Source organism: Elephantulus edwardii, unplaced genomic scaffold (assembly GCF_000299155.1).
Source record: "Elephantulus edwardii isolate Elephantulus edwardi_28Jun2011 unplaced genomic scaffold, EleEdw1.0 scaffold00006, whole genome shotgun sequence".
NCBI lineage: Eukaryota > Metazoa > Chordata > Mammalia > Macroscelidea > Macroscelididae > Elephantulus > Elephantulus edwardii.
The window spans coordinates 27,736,445-27,760,639 of NW_006399756.1; the positions used below are offsets into that span (position 1 = coordinate 27,736,445).

The following is a 24,195-nucleotide window of genomic DNA, read 5'->3' on the forward strand; positions in this document are numbered from 1 at the left end:
CTGACGGGCAGCACTCATCTCCCTCTGCTTTTTTTAACTCACTGTTTCAGAGAAGATCTCCTTTTACCATCAGTCATTGTAATGTTCTTGTAAATGAAGCCATCTATACGTTTAAAAAAGTGACCCCTCCCCTCCCCATTGATTTAGTTATAGGTTTTCTGGGTAAGATTATTCAACATTTTTGTATAATTTTTTATATACTCCATGTCCTTAATGCCTTTGAATTGCACACTTAAAAATTACTGCAATGGGAAAGGGATTTTTTTACACATATTTTACATTTCATTGTATTTTACAAAATCAAAACTTTATATTTTACAACATGAAAATTTTATTTTAACCATTATTTAGATCTATATAATACTGAATAATGTTTCGAATTTTTTACTGGCTTTGGGTGAAGTACATTCTGTAAGAAATATTAGCCAGCTGGCTTACTTATAATCCTCTCTTACTTCAGAATACTTTAGCAGTGTTCTTTGTACATAATTGAATGTCAGAGTCTGGTCCCTCATAGTTTTGTTTTGCTTTGTTTTTTTCCTCTATAAATGTGTGCTTTACTTTTATTGTTTTAGAGGCTGCTTTTAACCTTAACTAGATTTCTTTTTTGTTCTTTGGTTTTTTAATTTCTTCTGTTAAGTTGCCTAAATGTTGACCTTTTTAGACCCTAGTTTTTATGTCTGTGGTCTCTATCTGAGAGTCTTTATAGTCTTTTTATGAGAATGTGAGACAAACAGATGAATCAGACTGATAAATGCATTCCCTAGGATAATACAAGCCAAAAAATACTTGAAAGTCTACCCAAGATTAGATCTTTGGACCAGGGAAAGAGCAAGAAAATTTTCTTTAACCCAACTGCTGCCAGTTCACAGAAGAAAGGGACCAGTGTATATTCTATTTGTGAGTTTCATGTCTTTGGATTTTTTTGTATAGTTTTTGTTAAGTACTGTCAAGTCAAGACTGACCCATAGCTGACTCTCCAGCAGGTTTTCGGAGGCAGTAAATTGTAGGGGAGGAGTCTGCCTATCTTTCTCTTAAGAGCAGCAGGTAGATTCGAACCACAAACCTTTGGATTGGCAGAACAACTCGTTACCGTTAAGCCCCTAGCATTCCCTCTGTTGGTATAGAGGAATGGAAAAATGTGACCGAATGTGTTGTTGTTGTTATGTGCCGTCGAGTCACTTGTGACTCATAGCGACCCTATGTACAAATGAATGTATGTAGTATATCTAAAAGTAGAGTGAAATAGGAAACTAAGCGAATTCACTTTTCAATGGCCTAATCACACCTGTGGTTTCCGTTTCTTACAGTATTAGTCGCTATGAGTCGCAAGCGACTCGAGGACACATAACAACAACAACAACAGTATTAGTACCTGATTTTGTACAGTGAAACCTGTGGGAATTGGAACTCAGTGGACTGCCTGTGCTTCCAAATTCTGCAAGTTTTCTGCCTTAGGGTGCAGTCTTAACACTTTTCTATTACTCTTAATTAGAGCGATATCTTGAACATTTTTTTCTCTGACAGATTCTCCCTTACATAACTTCTATCTTACTCAGGTGATTTTATGCCCAGAAATCTACTGCTGAGGTTAAAACAGAGAAATTCATTACTGATTAGATGAGTGACAACTCATTCCCCCACTCATTGTGAAGATGTGACAGGCAGCTAAACCCCCAGGACGCTGTTTCTTGAAGAAGCAAAATGTTGTACAATGGCTTTAAGTGAGAGTAATCTGGATATAAGAAGTGCTTTTTAAAAAAGAAAGACCGAAAAGGGAGCCAGGCGAATCTTGCTTCTGATTTGTCTAATATACTCTAGGTTTCAGATCAGTCTTCTAGCTTTTTCCTTTCTTAAGGGACTGTGTGATACAGAGGCAAAACAAAAGCCTCAGAGTTTAAGAGCTTGGGATGGATCCCAGCTCAGCCTTATTCCAACTCTTGGCTATCATCATGTTACTTAGCCTTTGTGAGTCTCAGTTTTGTCATTTAACTTTAAAAGGTGAGGGTGGACATGGTTGGGAGAACAGATGGTTAAACTTTTGGTATAAGGATTGATGTGAAATCTCCTTAAAATAAATGCAGTGAAAGTAGATCCTTTCTTCTCATCAGTGATACCAAAGTACTAAGATTTGAAATTTGGGCTCAAAAAAGAAAAACTAACGAATAAGGAGAAAAATATCAATTACACACATATACTTTAGACAACAACCAGACACCAATGGAAAATTTAAACACTCTTGCTTTTTAGGTTGTTGTTTTTTAGGATGGCAGCTTTTAATGAAAAGGTATTGTGGCATCAAAGTTATGTTTCCATGGAAATAAAATACTGAAGAGTTGGCAGAATTGAGTTGACTGGATGTCAGAGAAAAGATCCTTCTCTAAAGCTTAAAAATATTATTTTTTTGTGACATATCACCTTATATGCACCTAATAGATACAAGTAGATTTATTTGCTTTTCTAAGATAAACTTTCAGATAGAAAAAGAAGTTAACTTTAGGAGTTGCATGAAATTTAAATACCGGGTAAGTTTCATTTTTGTTAACATGAAAGTCATACATACAGGGTTTTTAGATTTACAAAGTCTTAATCACGGGGGAGAGTTGGGCAATTTATCTTTGTAGAAACTTGTTAATATTTATTTAAAGCCTTTGTGGAATCACTCATAGTTTAGAATCATAAATTTGTATTCTTTTAAATTTGATTTATTTATAAAATCATCTTGATTTTTCTTTTCCAAGTTAAGATTGCTGCTTTTTGCTTATACACAGAAAGAAACATTTTTTGATAGTTACTTGGGATGAGAGAGAGGAGGAAAAAAATTCCATAGCCTGGTGACAGATGCATAGCAGAATGAGTGAAGGGAGGGCCATGAAGGTGAAGAGATGATCAGCACAGAACACTACAGCCAGAGAAGACACGGAGAGGGACCCAAGAGATACAGACCTCTAAGGTAGATGTAATTAGCATGCACAGTCCTGCACTACCAGTAACAAGCATTAATCTACAAGTGGATACATAGGCAGGCAGGCAAGACAGACCTATCTGGACAGTGAGAGGGACTACACTTGATCATCAGATGATAGTGCTACATGCATATCTGTACATGTTGCACAAATGCCCATGTATGTAATAGACAGCGCTCTCGTGGCATAATCGAGAGAGAATTATGCTGCTAACCCAAAGGTCACGTCTCTATAGCAGTTCATATCCACCAGCAACTCTGAGGAAGAGAGATGGACAGTCTTCTATGTGACTTTCATTCTTGGAGGCCCAGTGGAGGGTCAGCTGTAAGTCAGATCCAACTCAGTGGCAGAGAGCGGAGTGAGAATAAAATTGAGCTTGAATAGTTACCTATTGATTCTGTAGATACAAGAGAATTGCCTTGCTTTTCTGAGATAAACTTTCAGATGGAACTAGTTGACCTTTGCGGTTGCAAAGGTTTTTATCATAGTCTGACTTCTCAGGCATAACCAAACACCCTGCGGGATTGACTGAGTTGTTAGTTCTAGGGCCTCAGGACCATACTCCCTGGATGATCAAAATCAACTGGCCAAACATAGTCCACAAAAACGTTGTTCTTTATCCATCCTACTTTGGTGAGTAGTGACTGGGATCTTTAGAGCTTGGGAGTCACCACCTCAGGTCAACTATTGACCTTTCTCTGTATGCAATAAAAAAATATCAAAGTCCCATGGAAATAATTAGTCCAAAGGACTGAAGGACCACAGAAACATCAGCTGTTCCAGTGTTGAGATCTGAAGAACTCGATGTTGGGCAGCTACCACTGCAGACTGCAGACCACTATAAAAGGGACCACAGTGCAAGGTCTCAGATAGAGTGGGAGAAAAGTGTGGAGCAAAACAAAATCATAAAAATTACCAGACTTGTTGTTTTTATAGAGACTGGTGAAGCCCCCAAGACTATGGGCATTGGTAACTCTTTGAGACTGGTGGTAAACCCACCTATGTGATTTAGCTTTTAGCTAACCAACAGATATAATGTGAACAGCAGCACAAGGGAGGTGCTCATTCTTTAGAATAGTCAGCCATACAAGATCTTAAGGACAGTATTTGCCCAGGGAGAAAGCGTAGAAGTTAGGAAGGATAGAATAGAAAAATGGAGGGAAATGAGAATCACAGGTATGAAGTGGGAAGAGCGCTGTTAATGTGGGAACTGAAATTAATACCATTAAACAGAATCTGTATGAATGAATGGAAAAATAAATTACACATTTTCACTAAAAGCACCATAATTTTTAAAAATAAATACTTTTATCTTTGTTGGTTTTTTTAAATATTTTTTTTTTTAGGAACCCTCTCCTGTGAATCTTTGAGTCAGAGATCCAAAAAGAAGTATATTTAATTATTTTCAGTGTCGACACCCTTTTGATTATGAGCCAATTCAGTAAATCCAATAGTTTCTGCCACCATTTCAGAATTAGTAGATCCTTTGTCCATTGTTCACACTCTTCCATTTCTTAGTGAAATTGTCAGGAGGGATGAAAACACATGTCTGTTAAGCATGTATACCTTTGAGTTGTGGGTTTTCAAACAATATTGAATACACACACTGTGGACTGTCAAAAGAAGAAATGACTTTTTGACAGAAGTGCAGCCAAGATAGATGCTCCTTAGAAGGAGGGGAGTTGGTGAGACTTCATCTCATATACTTGGACATGTTAGCAGGAGGGGCTAGTCCCGGGAGCTACTGTGCTTGGTAATTTAGACGCTCAGAGAAAAGACGACACCCCTCAGTGAGATGATTTGTTGCAGTGGCTGCAGCAGTAGGCTTAAGTACAGCAGAGATTGTGAGGCTGACACAGGGCTGGGCCTTGCTTCATTCTGTTGTACTCAGGTTGCTGTGTGTCAAAGTCACAGTATCTCACGATAGTGAATGTATTGCCCCAAGCCTGACCATTTTGTGCTAACTAGTGTGAAGTGTAGAGAAGGAAAAGAGAGCAGAGCTAGCTGTTAAGGAACGCCAGAAAAGAAATGAAGAGAAAGTAGCTTCTGGTGTTGGTAAATCAGCTCTGAGCCGAAGCACCTCAGGGTCTTTAATCCTTATTCTCTCATGCAGAGCAGATGCACTGTGGTCTTATTTTATTGTTGTTGGAATTGACTCAACTCACTTGACATTTACATGGACATATTTTGCATGGTGTGTTTACTTGGACTAGAGTCCAGGGCATTCAGATCATGTTTCTGTCAGCAGTTGCATCTCCTCACCAAACTTACTGGCCTTAAAGACATTTAAAGAGGTGAGGAAAGGCATTCTCAAGTAAGAAGTATGATGCCACGTGGGTGTACTGTTGTAGACATCTCAGACAAGTCAGAGCACTCCTTCAAACAGTGATGAATACACTAACAGGGCACGCTCACTGACTGTGTAAGTGTGCAAAGTAGATGCCTTTGTCTCTTGTTCTGAGTGACAGGAGGCCACTCAAAGGAGTGCATTTGCTGGAAGGTTTTTGGTAAAAACTGAGAAAAGTGATGTTCATCAAAGAAGCCAGAGAAGTTTTCATTGTCTTAAGCCGTGAGGCAGGTGTTATGGGGGCTCCTTCTTATGACTTGAGAAATGTAGAATTTGCACTTACCGTATTCCACAGGCCTCAAAAACAGATGGACTGTATGCAAGAGATTTGTGTATTAGGGAATTAGCACCTCAGAGTCAGTGAAAGTAATGAACCTTTATGTCCTCTGGCTTATAGTTTATGAGTGGATCAGAAGTGTAAAATTGAAGATTAAAGGAATAAGATTAAATTATTATAATTAATAATATTAAGAGAATAACAAGTACAGTTTTATATGTAAAATGAGTCCATTATCCATTAAAAAAAACTTTTTAATTTCTCCTGCTCCTAAAATAATGTAAAACAAGTTTCAAAATAAATTTGAACAGAGAAATTAGAATAATAGATAAAAAGTGGAAAAACTTTCTTCAGAAGAGACAATAAGGATTGTTTGTTGAGAAAATTATTAATAAAAACACTTATACTTATCTTGCGGGAGGAGATACCATGATCACAAAAGTGTTTTCCCAGGGGGAGACTTGTCCATTGCACTCAGGATGTGCTGATCCCTGCACAAATGTGGGAACCTCAACTGTATAATTCTTGGTAGTGAGGAACCTTCTTTTCCTCTTAGGGAAAAGAAGAAAGAACCAAAAAAACCCCCTTCCAGGGGAGCTCTGGTGGCCTAGTGGCAAGGATCTGCAACTACAGTCCCAGAAGCACATGGTTCAAATCCACCAGATGATCTGCCGGGAAAGGAGGGACAATCTCCTCCTGTACCAGTCAGATCTGATTTGACGGTACACTCACACAAAAATAAGAAAATAAAATTAAAAAAAAACCACAAACCCTTCCACAAACTGAAACATTAGAATATGAGAGCTCGGTCCTACAAGGAGAGTAGATGAAAAAGAATAATTTGACACTAGAGTCCAGTGAATTTGTAGCAAAGATACAGTTGTGTCTAGACTGAACTTGACAGGGATACCAGAGAATAGGTTTGAATCTTTATTCAAATAACACACACACACACACACACACACACACACACACACACACTTATATATATTCATAATAGCATATATAATATGCTATTTTCTACTTGACTGATTAGTTCTAAGATAGGGCTCCCTCCTGTTCATTACCTATCAACTCTTAACAAATTCTTCTCTGAGTACTTTCTTTAATATGAGGATCATCGTCACAGAGGAAAAGACAGATGGAAGGTAATGGAGGAAAGTTGTGTAGCAAAGCTTCAGGTTAAACTTATGCATAAAATCTGCTGGGTCAGAGAACATAACAGTCGTTTAGGCAGGACCTGTGGTCACTGGTTTCTCCCCTCATTGGGAACATTTTAAGTTTGATAGTCAAGTGAAGGAACCTCATTCATATAATTTACATTGTTAGGGTGTCGCAGCAGGGAGCAGATGTAGCAACCATGTAAAAGGTGCCTCCGTTCCTTAAGTTTTTAAATCCATCCTCAGTTTTCCCTTTGAATGAATAATAATAGAATAGCAGCATATTCTGGGTACTTTGTGATCACTGAGGAATATGTTATTTCTATCTGGATTTCCAGTTTAAGTATCTAAATTTGCTGACCTTTAAGTCTTTTTTGAAGAGGATCTTCAAAACATTAGTTTAATATTGTCTGTAAAAGTATTTGATGTATAGACTGGACGTTGCATGTTGGTGGCCCATGGCTCCAGGAAAGACTACATATCATAATTTGGATCAGATGGTGCTTTTTAATTTTTTTTTTTTAAATGGAGCTGCTTTCCGATCTGCCATTCACGGTGGGACCACCTCCAAGATGCAGATTTTCATAAAAACCCTCATGGGAAAGACCATCGCACTTGAGGTTGAACCCTCAGACACAATTGAAAATGTCAAGGCCAAGATCCAGGCGAAGGAAGGAAATCCTCCTGATCAGCAAAGACTCATCTTTGCTGGAAAGCAACTGGAAGGTGGGCAGACCTTGTCTGACTACAACATCCAAACGGAGTCCACTCTTCACCTTTTATAGAGACTTCGTGGTGGTGCTCCGAAGACGTTGTCTTACACCAATCCCAAGAAGAATAAGCATAAGAGAAAGAGGGCTAAGCTGCTGTTCTGAAACACTATAAGGTGGATGAGAATGGCAAAATTAGTTGCCTTTGTCGGGAGTGTCCTTCAGATGAGTGCGGTGCTGGAATTTTTATGGCCAGCCACTTTGATAGACATTACTATGGCAAATGCTGTCTGACCTATTGCTTCAACAAACCTGAGGACAAGTAATTATGAGTTAATAAAAGACAGGAATTAAAAAAAAATAAAAGGAATCAGCGTTATACACTGGAGAGATTACAAGTGAAAATCTAGCCTGGGTGTTCTCAAACAGTTGGCAACATTTGGCTCTCATTTCCACAGGGCTAAGTAGCCACTCAAAAGATGTCAGTTTGAGGACTAAGGTCTCTGATTCAGGCCATGGTCTATCCAGTCACTTGCTGTGTATCTGAGAGCTGGACAGTGAATAAGGATGACAGAAGAAGAATTGATACCTTTGAGCTGTGGTGTTGGAGAAGAGCACTGAACATCCCATGGATGGTCAAGAGAACAACAAACAAATTATATCTTGGAAAGAACGCAGCCAGAGTGCTCTTTGGAGAAAAAAGGTGATGAACTTCGCCTCACATACTAGGAGAAGCTATTCCTTGGAGGGGGGCATGATGCTGGTAAAGGTGGAGGGTTGGCGAAAGAGAGGACGGCTTTTGACCAGGTGGGTTGATACAGTGACTGCTGCAGTAGGCTCTCATGTGTCAGGAAGTGTGAGGATAGGATAGTGTTCAGATCTGTTGTTCATAGTGTTGCTGTGGGTCACACTCGACTCAGCGGCATATAACAAGCATCAACAGGTAGCCACTCTGCAACTGCCCCACCCCCACCCCAGTGTAGAGGTGGTTGGTTTATATTAGCTAAATCTGCAGTGCATCTCGGTGAGTTTGTCAGGTCTACTTTGTAGTACTTTGAGATACTGATTATATAAAAAGCCACAGTCACTGCACTTTGATTTTGACTCCTCGGGTGAGCAGAGCTGCCCCAAGCACTCCTGAGACTGCCAGTCTCAACAGGAGTCAGTCGCCTCACCTCTTTTCTGCAGAGCAGCTGGTAGGTTTAAAACCACGACCCTTTCTGTTAGCAGCCCAACTCATAACTCTAGATGTGACACAGAGACACAAAGTGAGCACATGTTGTTGGAAAAACAGCAGTGACAGACTGCTTGATGGCAGGGCTGCCACACGCTTTCAGTTTGTAAAACCCAGTTGCCTGTGAAGGCTGATGAGGGCTCCTTGGTTGTCTTTTAAAATCTATATCATGAGGGATTAATTCATCCCTTTCTTACTTTTTAATATCTCCTTAGTCACATTGTATATGGATCTTCTAAATTTTATCACAAGTATCAATTTGAATATCCCAGTAGTGCTCTGTGAGCATTCTTTCGGAGTGAGGAGATCATGAGTTATTTTGGTTTTGTTCTCAGCATCTAGTATCAGATACATAGTAGGCACTCACTTGGTGGCCCAATGGATAAGGAGTTGTACTGACAACCCAGAGGCAGGTGGTTCAAATCCACTTGTCTTTGTGTCAGAGTGTTCACATCTACTCTGCAGGAGAAAGATGGGCAGTCTCCTCCTGTGCATTGTACAGGCTTTGAAAACACACTGGATGGTCTGCTGCAAGCTTGCTCTGACTTGACAGCCATCTGATGATGAAGATGCTGTTGAATTTTAATGTAGGCAGTTGAGGACTGTTGCCTGTTTTGTTTTAGGAGGAAAACGTGTAGGTTTACCTTATTGTATTATGCTTCACAGACAGTTGTATTTTTTGCTAATTGAAGATTTATAGCAACCCTACATCGAGCAAGTATGGTGTCTCTCTGTCACATTTTGCCAATTTTCACAATGTTTCAAACTTTTTCATAATGCACACTTAATAGACATAATATAAACATAACTTTTATATGCCCTGGGAAGAAGAAAAAAAAAATTCTTGGTGACTTTCTTTATTTCAGTGGTGTAAAACTAGAGTGACAGTATCTCCCAAGTATGCCTGCTATCAGGTATCTGAATTTTTAAGAATATTATAATCAGCTCTACAGGTAAGAGAGGATTTTAAAAAATTGGTCATTATCTCAGTAATTTTCAGTTTTAAAAATTTAAAACTGTTCCAGAAATACAGATGACTACAAAGTATACTGGTTAGTAGGGGAAATTTTCAAATTTGGCAGTTTTTGCAATGTTATTTGTAAAATTAACATTCTTCCAATACTCTTGAGCATTTTTTCCAAATTAAAAATAATCTTTCATTACCATTTAATTTTACTTTTGCACTAATCTGAAATTGTCCAGTTTTCAAACCCTACTTGATTATTTTACTTATATAATCTACGCACTTTGGAATAGCTTTTATTTACTTACACATATTGTTCTCATTATTTGAGGTAGTTAGGCTATTTCTAAAGAGTGATAGCAAGAAGTTAGGGAGTATTGGAACAGTACATGTTCATCAGTCAGTAAATAACCCTGCCTTTACGTGTGCTTCCGTTTCAAGATCTTATTTATTATATATTGTTGATTTGTTAACATTGAACTCACAGCCAAAAGCAGTAAACGCATGCCTGAACAACGCTTAGCTTTCACACGTGTTTTCTCACACAGGCAACACTGCAGCCAGGCTCTTGGGGCCATTTTAAACAGGGATGTAACCACCATCACTCCCAAAACCAGCACAGAAATTTGGCCATTCAGAGGGTGAAGGAAAAGATGCTTATTGAGAATACAAGAACTGAGACAGAAGGCAAAGTATTGACTTGTTTGGCTTCAGCTTAGAAATGTGTGCATTGTGCAATTTTTCTTTCTTTTTTACCACTCTGCAATATGCTCACAGATTACCAAACAAATTTTTCTGATGAGACTATTTCACAAATAGGGAATCTGTGAATAACCAAGACGAAATAGATTGCTGAAAATGTTTCATGGAACCTAAGTTGATTTCTTTTCAGTAAATAAGATTAAATAGTTTCTTAGAAATTTTCCATATTTTTAAAGATCATTTTGTGGTTAGATAATTTTGTATTATTTGGGCTAGAAATTAAATAATCACGTATGTCTGTCTTTGTTAGAGATTTTAGTAAGTATTTCTTTTATTTGTCCGCCCCACCCCCTTTAGTATAGAAAAGTGAAAAAAGTTTTCTAAGATCTATTTATGTCATGTCAACATTTGAAAGAGTTTATTTAAAATTTTAATGAAAACTGTAACTTTCTTTTTCTAGTTTGCATTTAGTTAATCTTAATTCCCTACAGCCGAGTGACGATGTAGAGAATAACTTTGATGTTCACATCTGTAGCACAAAAGCTAATGACTTTTTGGGTGATTGGGCTGGATTTTTGCTTTTCTTAATGATTGGTGGTGGTGGTTTTTGCTAGTTATAATGCTTTTAGTAATTTTTAGGCATAACATTTGATCATTTCTGCTCTTCAGTTAAGCACCAGATCCTTTTTTTTTGCAAAAAATCTAGGAGTTGGAGGAGTCCAGCTGCTTCTTTTCAGATACTTACCTATCTCTGTGGAAAATTATTTCCTATGTTAATACATTATGCATATCTTATAGTGGTCAATAGATAAAGGATATTTTTGTTTTAACTCCGTTCTCTTACTAGACCAGTAGTGTCTTTAACTTTACAAAGCCTAGCATTGTACCTCTGCTTATTTAAAAGCAAGATGAGACTGTTCTGGCTTATTCTTGCATCCTTTAGTTGACTTCACTAGTAGAAGTTCCGTTTTTAAACAGTTTACCAGCTGCATTCAGTTGCTATCCCAAAAAGTTCAAATATGCCTGAGGAAACAAACTAGGATAACGTAGATTTCTTTTCTGTTTATCTTTTGATTTAACATTTCAGGATCAGATTTGGCTTGTATTCCAGACTCAGGGCGCGAGAAGATTCAGTTAGACACAATACTTCGGCTTATCCCCAGCACTCCTGCGCTGTTGCGGCCGATGCAGCTCGTTTTAGTGCTTGCTGGTCAGAGCTTTCCAAAGAGGAGGACAGTAACTCCTGTAAATACCAATTTCCAGATGGTATCTCTGTTCCAGTCCATCACGACCGTTTTTAAACTAGCTTTTGGTTTTGTTTTGTTGCTTTGTTTTTTGTTTCTTTTTAACAGGCGAGCCAGTGTAACTCCTTCAAGACTGGAGTGACACTCTGCACCTGCGTCTGCCTCATGTGAGTCCTCGATTGGGCGGCAGCGCTCCGCTGCACTGGGGCCTCTCTGGAGGTCTGCCCTTTCTTTTTCGGAAACCTCTAAATTGCTGCACAGTATGTCTTGGTGGCAAAGGTAAAAAAGTGCATATGAGTTCCAGACTTCCCTGTAGAGAGTTTTGAGTTCATCCCAAAGGAACATTCTCCACTTAACTAAGCCCTATCTTGTCTGATTAGTATCTACTCAAAACAGAGCCTACAACTTTTGTCCTTACACACTCAGCTGCTTTTTTTTTAAGAGCTGCCCCCCCCCCTGCAGATTATGGAGAAAAGAGTATCTTTAAAGAGTATCTTTAAATGCTCTCAGCAGCTTCAGCTTTCAAAGCTCTGGTTGTTCTCTTTATAGTCTAGTTACATAACCTGAGAACACTGTGTACCGCCCTAAGTGGCTGAAGCAGTCCTCCTTTTTTGGACTCCAGCCCTTAAAATAACTTCTTTTGTCTTTGAATGTTGGGTAAATTGGGATAGGCCTGACGACTTAAACAAAGGAGAAATAAGTGGTGAATGTGTATGGCATTGTTTATCGTGAAGCTGTTGGCTGGGCTTTGGAACCACAGGAAGTCGGGTGTAAGCCTTGAGCTGGCTCACCACAGTTTACCAAGAGAAATTGAAGTTGAAGCCTCTGCAGCTGTGAGAGGTGGAGAGGTCTACAGTCCGAATGAGCCGAATGGGTCCTGACACATGCCTGAGGTTGGCATGGAAGGGCCTGGTTGATATGAAAAGAATCCTACCTTTTCCTAGTGGCAAGGAGCTGCAACTACAATCCCAGAGACGCACGGTTCGAATCCACCAGATGCTCTGCCGGGGAAGGAGGGACACTCTCCTCCTGTACCAGTCAGATCTGATCTGATGGTACACAGACACACACACACACACACACACACACACACACACACTCCTACTTTTTATTTCTTTAGCTTTTTAAAGAGTGGTGGTGGTACTTAAACATCAGAAATAGTTTGGGGTTTTTTTCTTGCCACCATGTCAGAAGAAATTGTGGTTATTCCCAAGTGATAACTTTGAATAAAACATCGAAGCCTGTGTGCTATACAGCTGCGATTCTGATTCTGTATCCCCGGCCCTGGTGCTGAACCACTGTGTGGTTCTCCAGCAGATGACTTAATGACCTGGAGTTCATGTTACTGAAATGACTATCCAGGAAGCTTATGAGAAAATGTCAGTAGCTTGTAGTTCTCACTGATTAATACAGACCTTGGTGTAATAGATAGTGTTGTCAAAGTGGAACTTGGACTCGGCTAGATCCATTCCCATTTGTGACTAGAGTTTATTTTGGACTCCTTGAAAGAAACCAAAGGGATAGTACTGTGTTTCAATATCGTACCTTAAGTTTTGATGGCCTGTGCAATCTAGAAATCTACTTTTTAAACAGTGGTAGTACACCCCGACACAAAAGAACGAAGGATGAGACTTGGGGAGACCCGAATTTTGACTTTAGATGATGTTTATACTTACTCCCTAAATTCAGGTCTGCAGATGGGGAGAAGACATGATTTTGAGGAAGTACCCTGCACTCATTTCTATAGGTGCTATTTCTGAAAAGTCCTATGAGTTGAATACTTGGAAAATGCCACCCTTGTGAATAGACACAAAATGTGGAAAGTATATAGAGTCTTAATTATTTGCTATTTCTATGATTTATGCTGAAAAATGGTGATGTAAAATTTTCCCCTATGTAATTTTTTTCCATTAAAAATCCCAAATAAATTACTTTGGTTTCCAATACAAATTGTCTCGTAGATGTAGGTTTTAATCAGTTTTTCCATTGCACTATGATTGTCAGGTTCTATTACTAGGGAAGATTGCTGATTTAGAGGCTAAGATTGGGTGAGAATCATTAAGGTATGTTCTTTGTCACTCTTACAAAAAAGTGGGCCAGAACCTTTAAGAAGGAATATCAGTGAATTATCCAATTTGCTTAGCTATCTTACTTTAGTTTTATTAAATATTATTTAAAATAAGTGAGATTTTGGTTAAGACTGAGAAATAATTTTTGTTTTAATGGAAATTTTGTTGAAATGAAATTTATCTGTTGTTGAGGTGGGAACAGGGTGGTGGAGTGGGTCAGCAAAAGATATTTGTTTGTTAATTTAAAAAAAATTAGATTTATGTCCATGTATACCATGCTTTCATGACAATAAACCAGCTCCTATTCTGTTAATGAGTTAATGAGTACTTCATAAAAATGATTTTATAATATACCTCATCTAGATTTAGAATTCCACATTTAAAACTTCCAAAGATGTTATTTGAAGGAGGGCAATGAGGTGAGGATGAGGCACAACTGCTGAAGGGAGAAGAGAAATAGTTTGAAGATGGGGTTAGCATTAGCATTAAATTACTGTTACCCCTGGACGGCAGAACTGAAGACGGCTTCTCTTAGCCTTGTTCTGACTAGACTTAGCAACAACTAAAGGACTGTAACTATTTTAAACTTTTATTGTTTCAAAATAGGAAAAATGGATATAAAAGGATTTTGGAAGCCTAGCATGCACATGCTTTTTTTTTTTTTAACACACACACACACACACACACACACAAACAAAAAAAAAATTTAAAAAAAAACACCCCTAAATATTTTTTTTAAAAGAAATACATCGACATGTTACAACGTTTAAAGGTACAGGAAGTACAAGGCACTTCTCCCCCACACCCATCTTTTTCCCATTCAGAGAAAACCAGTATTACTGGTTCCTTTTCTGTGTTTCTAACAATAATCAGAGGAAGTGCTTTGGGAAGATAAAGTTGAAATTTACTAACATGTTAGGACTAACTTGAATAGGTAAACTATACTGAGAATTACGTTTGAGCCATTGGCTAGAAGATGCAAATAGTAGCCAGAAGGGCTATAATAGTATAATAGTTGCATAATCATAAGGCCACAAGGATAGAGTGGATAATGGATATGTTTGCTTTGCATGACACACTGACCTGCGGCACACTTTTAAATTGACGACCATGCTTAGAAACACTTTTTTTTTTTGCATTACCGTCATTTGCGGCAACGTGTTAATTATTATTATTTTTTTATTACTATGAAATTTTATTAATTTTAATGAACATTTACAGAAATTTTGGGTTTTCATTCGTTGTTGCACTATTTTCTCTGCCCTCCTCCCCAGTTCGTTCTTCTTTTTTTTCCCCCCCTTGAAAGTCTGTTTTAATTGTCCAATTGCCACAGTGGTTGTCAAAGCCAGTTCTGATTAATCTCCTTTGTCAGTGTGTCCTTTGCCATTCCCTTTCACTCCTCCCTGAGAGAGACTTCACTCTGATTCATAAGGAAAAGGGGATGGCGTATTCTCTTAGCTACTTCCTGCTGAAAAGGGATGCTGTAGGTTTCAGGGTGATAATTATTATTATTATTTTTATATAGTTTACCACTTGTTAGAGACTCAGGAAAAGGATACTTGTTGGACTATTTCATTTGGAGGAAGCCTCTTTAGAGATGGAACTTTTTTTAATGTTAAACTACTTTAAAATTTTGTTTTCATTGTAGAAAATTTCAGGCATATAATAGTAAAAAGAATACTAAAATCCTACCCCAAATATCTTTGTATGCGCAAGTACCTCAATGTGCTCAGTTGTTGGATAAAGAGAGAGATAGATATTAAACAACACACTCTCTCTCTCTCTCCACCAGGATATAAGATAATAAAAGGAACAATGATCCTTTAGTGTCTAATTCCCAGTTCACACTCAGATTTCCCAAATTGTCACAGACAACGGCTTTTCTGTGGTAGATTTGCAGCAGTAACTTTTAAGATGCAGTTTTGATGAATTTAAAACATTTGTGCTAGTAAGAAAACAAATTAGTCCTGAGACTAGAGTTAAATACACTGACTGAAAGATGAGTATGAAACAGTTACCAGAGCCAGATGTCCACAGCTCTCACATCCGTCCCGACTCCTGACAGCCCTTCATCAGCTTTCTGAGGCTGTAAATCCTGACGAGACAGTGACAGCCTCATCCTTCTCCTGAGGGGCTCCTTCCAGGGGCTGATCTTTCAGTTAGCAGCCCAGCACCCAGCACCTGCTGTGCCACTACACCTCTTCCAAAGCCAGATTGAAATTCCATAAAAGAAGTTAGATGATGTTTTTAAAAAGGTGTATTTTGAAGAATTCCTGTTAATGACACCAGTGAAGTCGTCAATAAATAAAGATCTCTATTACTTAACATTTTGCTTGCTTGTATTCTCATGCCTCCAGAGACTCTATGAACTTTGATAAATGTCGGTAGTTGTAGAGGGTCTTCAGGCCTTTTGTTCATCGGGTTGCTATGAGTCGTCCTCCACTGGAAGGCAGTCAACAGCAACAACAGCTTGTTCTCATGGTTAATATCACAACCGGTTAGTTTCCCCTGCCTTTAGATGGTGCACATGAAGAACATTTAAGGAATAATAAAATTTGAAAGCGATTTTGTCAAATGAAGGACATGTTTGATAGTTCCTTTTGTTGCTATTGTCCTGCTATTCTGTAGGAACTATCTTCCCATTCTCTCCATTAAATTCGCTTATTACTCGGAGCAATGTAGGACATGGAATTTTGAGCAGGAAGAAGAAAAGTGGCAAATTTAGGAGGAGAGAGGAATTAGGAGAGCAGAAGCTTGATGGTTTGCCTGTCTTTTAACTTCCTTATGCCAACTAATAAGAATGTCTTCTCCGAGCAGTGTACAAGTCTCCGGAGTATGAGTCCCTTGGATTTGAACTCACGGTGGAGAGATTAGTTTCAATTGGCTATCCCCAGGAGCTGCTCAGCTTCGCTTATGATTCGACATTTCCTACCAGGTAATTTTCAGAGGTACTTTGGATTGGGGCTTCTCCCACTGTCTACCCTGACCTTCCCTCCCCCCCAAAATCCATAGGCTTTTTGGTTGATATTGATAAGAAAATTATCTTGAACTTCCTGTGTACTCCACATTGCTTGCTCATAAACGCAGTTTCTCGAAACAAACAAATCTCACTGCTGTTAATTCGGCACTCCGTCCACCAGTTTTCCAAGGACATAATCACGTGGGAGGAGATTGTCCATCTTTCTCCCTCAGAGTCACTGGAGGGTTTGAACCCTAGAGAAGCTCAGTCTTTGGATAAACAGCTACTGCAGGCCTCCATGGTAGCACGGCGGTTAAAGTACCTAGCCGCTAACTGAAGAATTAGTGGTTCACAACTCCAAGCTGCTCCACAAGAGAAGGAGGTTGCATTCTGCTGCTGGAAAGATTCGCACTCTCTGAAACCCCCTGGGACAGTGCCCCTCTGCCCGGAAAGGTCACTGCGAAGCAGATTAACTTGATAGCAGTGCATTTGTTTAATTGCTATTGAAGAAAACCCACTTCTGGGGAAAGAAAACCAAACCACCTGCATTCGACGTGGTTCCCAGGCAGAGCGATGTGCCCATGCACTTGGCACTGAGAGAGAGCTGTGCCATCCCGCAGAGCTCAGGACAACAGCTGCCAAGTGTCCCCAGGGCTGGAAGTCTTTACGAAAGCAGACTGCCTCGTTTTCCCCCTGAGGAATGTCTAGTGGGTTAGAACAGCTGACCTTTGGGTTAGCAGCCTATCGCTTAATCCACAGAGCCACCAGGAGTCTTTGCAGAAAGACATGAAACCCTTTGCCATTGAGTTGATCGTGACTCACAGCAACCTTTCATCTGTTTCTGAGGCTTTAAATCTCTAGAGGAGGAGACTACCCTTCTTTCTCCCATCGCTGTAAGCCTGTGGTGGAGGTGTGTACCATCGAGTCGGAACCGACCCAGAGCTGCCCCTCTAGCGGGTTTTCAGAAGCAGTCAGTAGATTGCTCATCCTTCTCCTGTGGAGCAGCTGGTGGGTTCAGACTGTGTGCCTCTGGGATTGCAGCGCAGTGTCTTACCACTAGGCCAAACTTAGAAGTGCCGCCAAAACTACTTTGCAGGAAGAAGAGAGAAATTGGTAAAATTGATGCCTAGTCATCATAGTTCCTCCTGTCTTTGCGTTACTTGTTCAGCTAATACATTTAACTGCTCATGGACTTAACTTTCTTGGTAGTTTGTGTTTCTGGATTTGACTGAGAAGATTCAAGATGATGATGCTTATTTTAGATGCCATCATATATCCGATATATGACAAGGAATTACATGCTTTCTATATTTCCAAAGGCATTTAAAAAAACTTTTTTGAAGGGTGTCAACTGTATTAAGTAAGAATTGGAGTTTATACCTTCCTTGCTTGAGCTATTGTGGTTAGTAGTAAGGAGTTGTGCTGCTAACCCAAAGGTACTCAGTTCAAATCCTCCAGCTGCTCTGTTGGAGCAAGACGGGGTTGGTGGTGGGGGAGCATGGACAGACGGTCTCCTCCCGTGCACTTGACCTTACAGAAAATTAACCTTACAGAAAACAACTATCGTTATTTATTTAGACAAAAGTAAGTCTTGTTTAAATTTGCTCTGTTTTTAAGACTTATTCATGTAGTTCAGCATCTAAGGCTATATTTTTTGGGGATGTACTTAGGTTGCTCTTGGAAGGAGTGGCATCCACTTCCATAATAGCTTGCCTCCGGAAACCCTATGAACCTGGAGAGACGGTGAAAGGCACCCAAGCATTGAGGACTCTCCTTCATAGGGTTGCTATGAGTTGCCTGTGACTTGACAGCACTTAACAAACAACTTAGGTTGCTACGAAATTTTAACACTTTGAGGTTGGCTCATGGTGGTGGAGAACAGTCAGTACTGCATGGAATTATTGCCTCTGTTTACCTGATTTATCAATTATTGCATCATTTTCACACAGGGGACTTGTTTTTGACACACTATATGGAAATCTTTTGAAAGTTGATGCCTATGGAAATCTTTTAGTCTGTGCACATGGATTTAACTTCATAAGGGGGTAAGTACAAGGAACCCTTAGCCCCTTCCAGCATTTTATAGACAATTTGAAGACAGCATTAACTCTCCTAGACATAATCTCCTTTGATGCTCCACTAATCACTAAAGAACATATTCTTCACATAAACATAGTTAGCAGGAACTTAGTAGGCACCTGCCAAGAGAGAGCTATAGTAGCCTTGATTTACTTGTGATTTTAAGATTTTTATTTTCTTCTCGTTAAATAAGTTCTCGGAGTACCTGCTCAAAAAGTATACATGTTAAAAGTGCTTTATAAAATTAAAAAACTAACAATTTAAATGACTGAGATTATCATTGACAGCCAACATATTATTTATATTATCATGAACACCTTTAGACATTTGATTGTGTGGTTAATTTTTTAAGCACGATAGTTAAAAATGGACACAGAACAAACATATTTAAAACAAAAAAGGATAAGCTTTATTTTCATAATCAAAATGATACTATTTTTGCTGCTAATTTGAGTTTTTCCGTACTAGTAAATAGCACATAAAAGTTAGTACCTCCTGTGTTCACTTGTGATACTTCTGAATGTTTTTCAAACCACAGTGCCACAATTGGACAATTTTAAAATTACAGCTTTACAAATAGACATTTTCCCCCCTGTTGTTCTTCTATTTAATTTACGGTTGACACTATATTAGCATCGAAGACTAAGGCTTTAAACCAAAATAGGTTAAGTATCCATTTCTTAAATAACTTTTCAATATATTACTAATTTTTAGTGGCAAAGTAGTAAAAACTGCTTAGTCTGTGGTGAAGTTTTTACAAAGGCAATCTTTTTTGGTAAATGTTCTTTTGTGGTAAAATCACAAATCACAAACTGACTGAAGCTGCAGGAGAGCCTCCTTTCACTCTGTGGGCTTTCTGTGCCCCACTTGGAATGAAAGCATCTGACATGAGGCCCTTCCCAAGGTTGTCATTCCCAACCATAGACTCCCACAGGGCGTTGGTACCTGGGAGAACAAACACTCCACCAGGTTTCCTCGTGGTTGTCCCGGGTACACCTGCCCTTCTTTTCTTCTTTCATGAGCTTGTTTAAAAAAAAAAAATCCAGGAGCTTTGGGAACAGAACTTAGTAAAGTCACTGCCAGCAGTCCTAATAACCTGAACTAGTTCTATGCAAGTGTTGTCACTGTAGTTCAGAATCCCAGTGACGACGGACCAGGTTCTATTTCTTGATGTCTGAAGAGGACTTTTTGTCCTGTGGAGGTGGTTGGGAGAGGGGTAAAGTAGGCAGAGAAGAAAAGGGAAGCAGCTCTATAAATTAATACAGCAGTCAAATTTATTAACTCAGTCTACAGTCCTTGCCTTCACCCAAATAAGCCACTAAAATTTCTAGAGAGTTTCTTTGGAAATATGTGTAATTGTTCATTAAAAATAAGTAATTTATGAGTAAATGCATAATCATTCAAATGCTACTTCACACAGTGCAGTCTTTGGAGTGAAAAGGGAAAAACCCCACAGGATCAGGGAGACTAAAGGTGAGAGGAAAGGAGAGGGAGTTCCCGGAGGACAGTGTGGATGGGCTGCAAGAGGACAGGCTGAGGGGCTGTGAAGGGGGTAGGGACTGGGGAGGGGGGCAGGGGCTGTGGGGGGAGCGGCTGAGAGGGGAGCAGCTGAGAGGGGAGTGACAGCTCCATTGGCATCACCCCCAGGTGCTGCAGTGTTCCCTGGGACCTTGTTTTCTGGACAGTGTCTTTCCAGATAAGAAGTCATCTTTCTTCTCTGGGTCACAGAAAGTTCATAGCAAACTAGACTATAACCATTTTCTTTCCTAGTCTAACATTCCTTTTATGGTACAGTGCTTCCACCTGAATTGGTGTTTATTTTAAATACATAGTATTTAACACGTTGCCGCAATTGACAGCAAATGTGTTTCTAAGCACGGTCATCAATTTAAAAAGTGTGCAGCAACGTGTTAAAGATATAATAATACATAATAGCATGATAAGGCACTTAATTTAAATAAAATATAGTTGCTAATTATATAAGTTCTGACTGCCCAATAACTGTTAATTGCCCTTAAAGGACTTTCCCTTTTAATGATGGTGAGACTAGGAAATGATATACAAGAGGACAGTGTCGGCCGGCCAGCCTGCCTAGGGCTGTGTGTTAACACTGGTCCCTTCTACCTTCGTTTTCCTTCTATAAAAGCGCCAGTGGCTGGAAGATGAACTACTGCACAAAGGTAGTCGTTGTTAGGAACTCTTGTTCAGAAGGTTCGCTGAGACCTGGGATAAGAAGACTTTATATTTGTAACTGGAGTTTATGCCATTGGTAGTTGACAAGGTTAAGCAGGAAGATACCCAACTTACTCTGAGTGTGAACTTTAAATTTTATGTCCTTTATTGAAATTCTTGGTCTTTGCAGCTTTATTGTGAGAATTGTGTATTTTTGTGTTTCAGTCTCTGGTTTCTCTGTAAGCATACCCTGATGACCCTCTTCCTTTGCATGAATAGTTCTCTTTCACTCTCTGAGGCCCTTGTGTGTGTGAATCCTTAAGAACTTCTGTTCTTTTTACTGACTTTTCACCTACATGGTTCTGATCTTAGCCTCATCTCTTCCTTAAGTTCTTGACCTGTGTTTCTAATTGCCTCCTTGAAATCTCTGTTTACTTGAGGCTTAAAGTGGATGCAAATGTTACGTGCAGTAGCCGCCCTGGAGGACAGGACTTCCCTGCGGGTTTCCTAGGTTGTCATCTTTAATGTTTTTGTTGAAGTTTTGAGTTTAATCGTTATGGTAGCAGATTAGTAGCTTGCTTTATTGTCACGCCCCCCCTCCACCACTGGTGGGTTTGAACTGGTGACCTTTTAATTAGCAGCTGATACCTTAACCATTGCACCATCAGGGCTCTGAGTATACAGAATAGGACCACTTTTACACTTGTTTCTTTGCAGTCCCATCAACCACTAGCCTTTCTGGAGAGTTGCAGAAGAGCTAGCTGATCTCTGGCATCTTTCATATATGCCTTTACTCAGTCGTCAGGCTGTTGGCAAGCTGCTGGCAGGAACACTTTATTTCTCTGTGTAGACAGGGTATCTCAGTCTCAGTAATAACAGTGGTCTTAGGGTTCGGAGAGAGGACAGAACCCTGTACACAGGTGCGTTCAGACATCTGCTTGGCCCCCGTTTGCTGCTGTCTGATCAGTCTCAGCCATTGTTCTCTCATTATTTTCTCTATTACTGTGTCTCTCGTCCAGGTGGACTAGTTCTTGGACTGTCCATCTGTCCCGTAAAGGCCTAGCGCAGGTGACACCATCCTCATGAATTCTCCTTCCTCACTTTTCCTCTCCTAACTCTACTCCTCACGTCGGCCTGGTCTCTCCCCCTTCAAGCCCCCAGCGCTCTGCATTTTCCTTGTGGGAGTTGTGGTGCTTCACTTTGTTATTATTGTCCGAGTGTGTGAGGCATGTCTTCCTCCACACTGAGAACTGAGCTCATATAGCTTCATAGCACATGTGATATTTGAAACCCTGTTTTGCACGTAACCACCAAAGCATTTGAGTTTTTGAACAATGACTATAGCCCAGTCATTATTATGTTATAAAATACATACATATTATGTGTTATTATTTTGATAGCTACTAATTTTTAAAATTTTCTTTCAGACCAGAAACTAGAGAGCAGTATCCAAATAAATTTATCCAACGGGATGACACGGAGAGATTTTACATCCTGAATACACTGTTCAACTTACCAGGTAGACTCATTCTGTTTATGGGCACTGGTGCTGTCTCTTCTTTTCAATGACCGTTGGTCTTTGCTCAAGGGAGAGAATGAAATAAATTTGAATTCTTCTACTTACGGCTTATAAATATCCATTCTTCATTTTTCAGAGACCTACCTGTTGGCCTGCCTAGTAGATTTTTTTACTAATTGTTCCAGATACACCAGGTATGTTCATACTATTACTTTCCTTTTTCCCCAATGGATTTTTAAATTAATGCACAGGGTCTTAGAGAACTGGCCATTGTAGGTCTTTTCTGCTTTTCTGAAGTGAATTTAGTGCTAGTGAGAGATGCCACATTGGCAGCCTGCGCGATGGGACAGCGGCGGCAGCTCGGGGCAGGCTCTCACCTCCCACACGGCCCCTCTCCTTGCCAGTGTGCTGCGGCCATGTTTGAAGGGACCACTTCTGATTGGCTTCTCCTGGGAATGAAGACGCCAGCAGAGGTGCTAATTGTGACAACTGAGTGGGAGGTTTGTGTGATGATTATCTGTCCAAGCAGAATTACACTAAAACCCCCCAACTCATTTCACAGCAGCTACCCAGGAGCCATTCAGGGCTGGTAATGAGTTTCATTACCAGGGCCAGCAAGAGTTGATGGAGAAATAAATACCATTTCCTTTCCCTGAAGTAAACTTTGGCCATGTCTTGAACAGGTTATTCTGTCCTTTCAGGGAGACTCGTACAGAGATGGCTGTGAGTTCAGCCCTATAAGTCAGAGTTCACCAACTTTTTAGGCACCAAGTCTGAGGGAGCTGAATTCCTGAGTAGAAAAGGGGCAGGGCCTTTGTTCTGGGAGGAAGGGTGTCAGGAACGGTGAGGGAAGCCTAAGTTACCAGTTTTATTGTTAAATGTTTTCTTTGATGGGAACCTGTTTTGTTTTGGTTTTAAAAAATAAAATATGAAAGAATCTGATATTAGGAACTTGGACCTTTTAGCTCTCATTCAGGGTATTCTCTCACTCTGCATTTGTGTGCCGTTGAACACGATAGCCATTTCTGGCAGTCAGGACCAGGTGCTGCAGTAGGGAGTATTTATTATCTGAATCAGACACAGCCATTACCTGTTGTGATATGGAACCGTTAAGTCCCCTGGGCAGTTTTTTTAATACTAATAGAGTAGTATCCTTTTTGGATTCCCTATTATGTCCATTTCTTCTTTCTGCAGCTGTGAAACAGGATTCAAAGATGGAGACCTTTTCATGTCCTACCGGAGCATGTTCCAGGATGTAAGAGACGCCGTGGATTGGGTCCATTACAAGGTACCCCGCAGCAGCTTCTTCCCCTGTTCACTCTGTTCTGTGATCTAACATAAACTCTCACAGCAAATACATCTGAGTTTTGCCCCCTAGTGATAGCTCTCTGTGATAGCACATTTGTGCTTGTCTGGTTCTCCTGTTTCTGTCCTGGACAGTGGTGCTTAACTTCTAGATCTCATTTTAGTTTGTACTTCCTAAACTTATTTAGAAGGGATTTTAATCTATATTTGTAACCACCATGTCCTTTGTGAATGATGAGAATTCATTTGTTTTGTCCAAGAACCTCTTGCAGCTGTTAATATTAACTGATACTCAGTTCACACTTACTCTAAACTCTACTAAATGAGAAAGGCTCATTTATTTCTAGTATAAAATAGAAGCAGTTTTGTCTTTTGAAGACACATTTTGGAGGCAGAGTTGCAGCACATCATCCCTGGCCCCTTCTCCAGTTCATATACTTATCCATTGGGGTCAGTACTTAAAAAAAAATGCATTTGGGTAATGTTAA

The 24,195-nt window shown here is 39.7% G+C and overlaps 1 protein-coding gene across 1 annotated transcript in view; it reads left to right on the forward strand.

Annotated features, from left to right (window-relative positions):
- Positions 1 to 24,195, forward strand: part of NT5C2 (5'-nucleotidase, cytosolic II) — an 85,356-nt gene that overhangs the window by 49,125 nt on the left and 12,036 nt on the right. Inside the window, exons 4-8 of the mRNA XM_006879969.1 lie at positions 16,491 to 16,608; positions 18,582 to 18,677; positions 22,311 to 22,402; positions 22,539 to 22,596; positions 23,597 to 23,690. Coding sequence (XP_006880031.1) covers positions 16,491 to 16,608; positions 18,582 to 18,677; positions 22,311 to 22,402; positions 22,539 to 22,596; positions 23,597 to 23,690 — 458 coding nt within the window. The remainder of the gene's footprint in view (positions 1 to 16,490; positions 16,609 to 18,581; positions 18,678 to 22,310; positions 22,403 to 22,538; positions 22,597 to 23,596; positions 23,691 to 24,195) is intronic.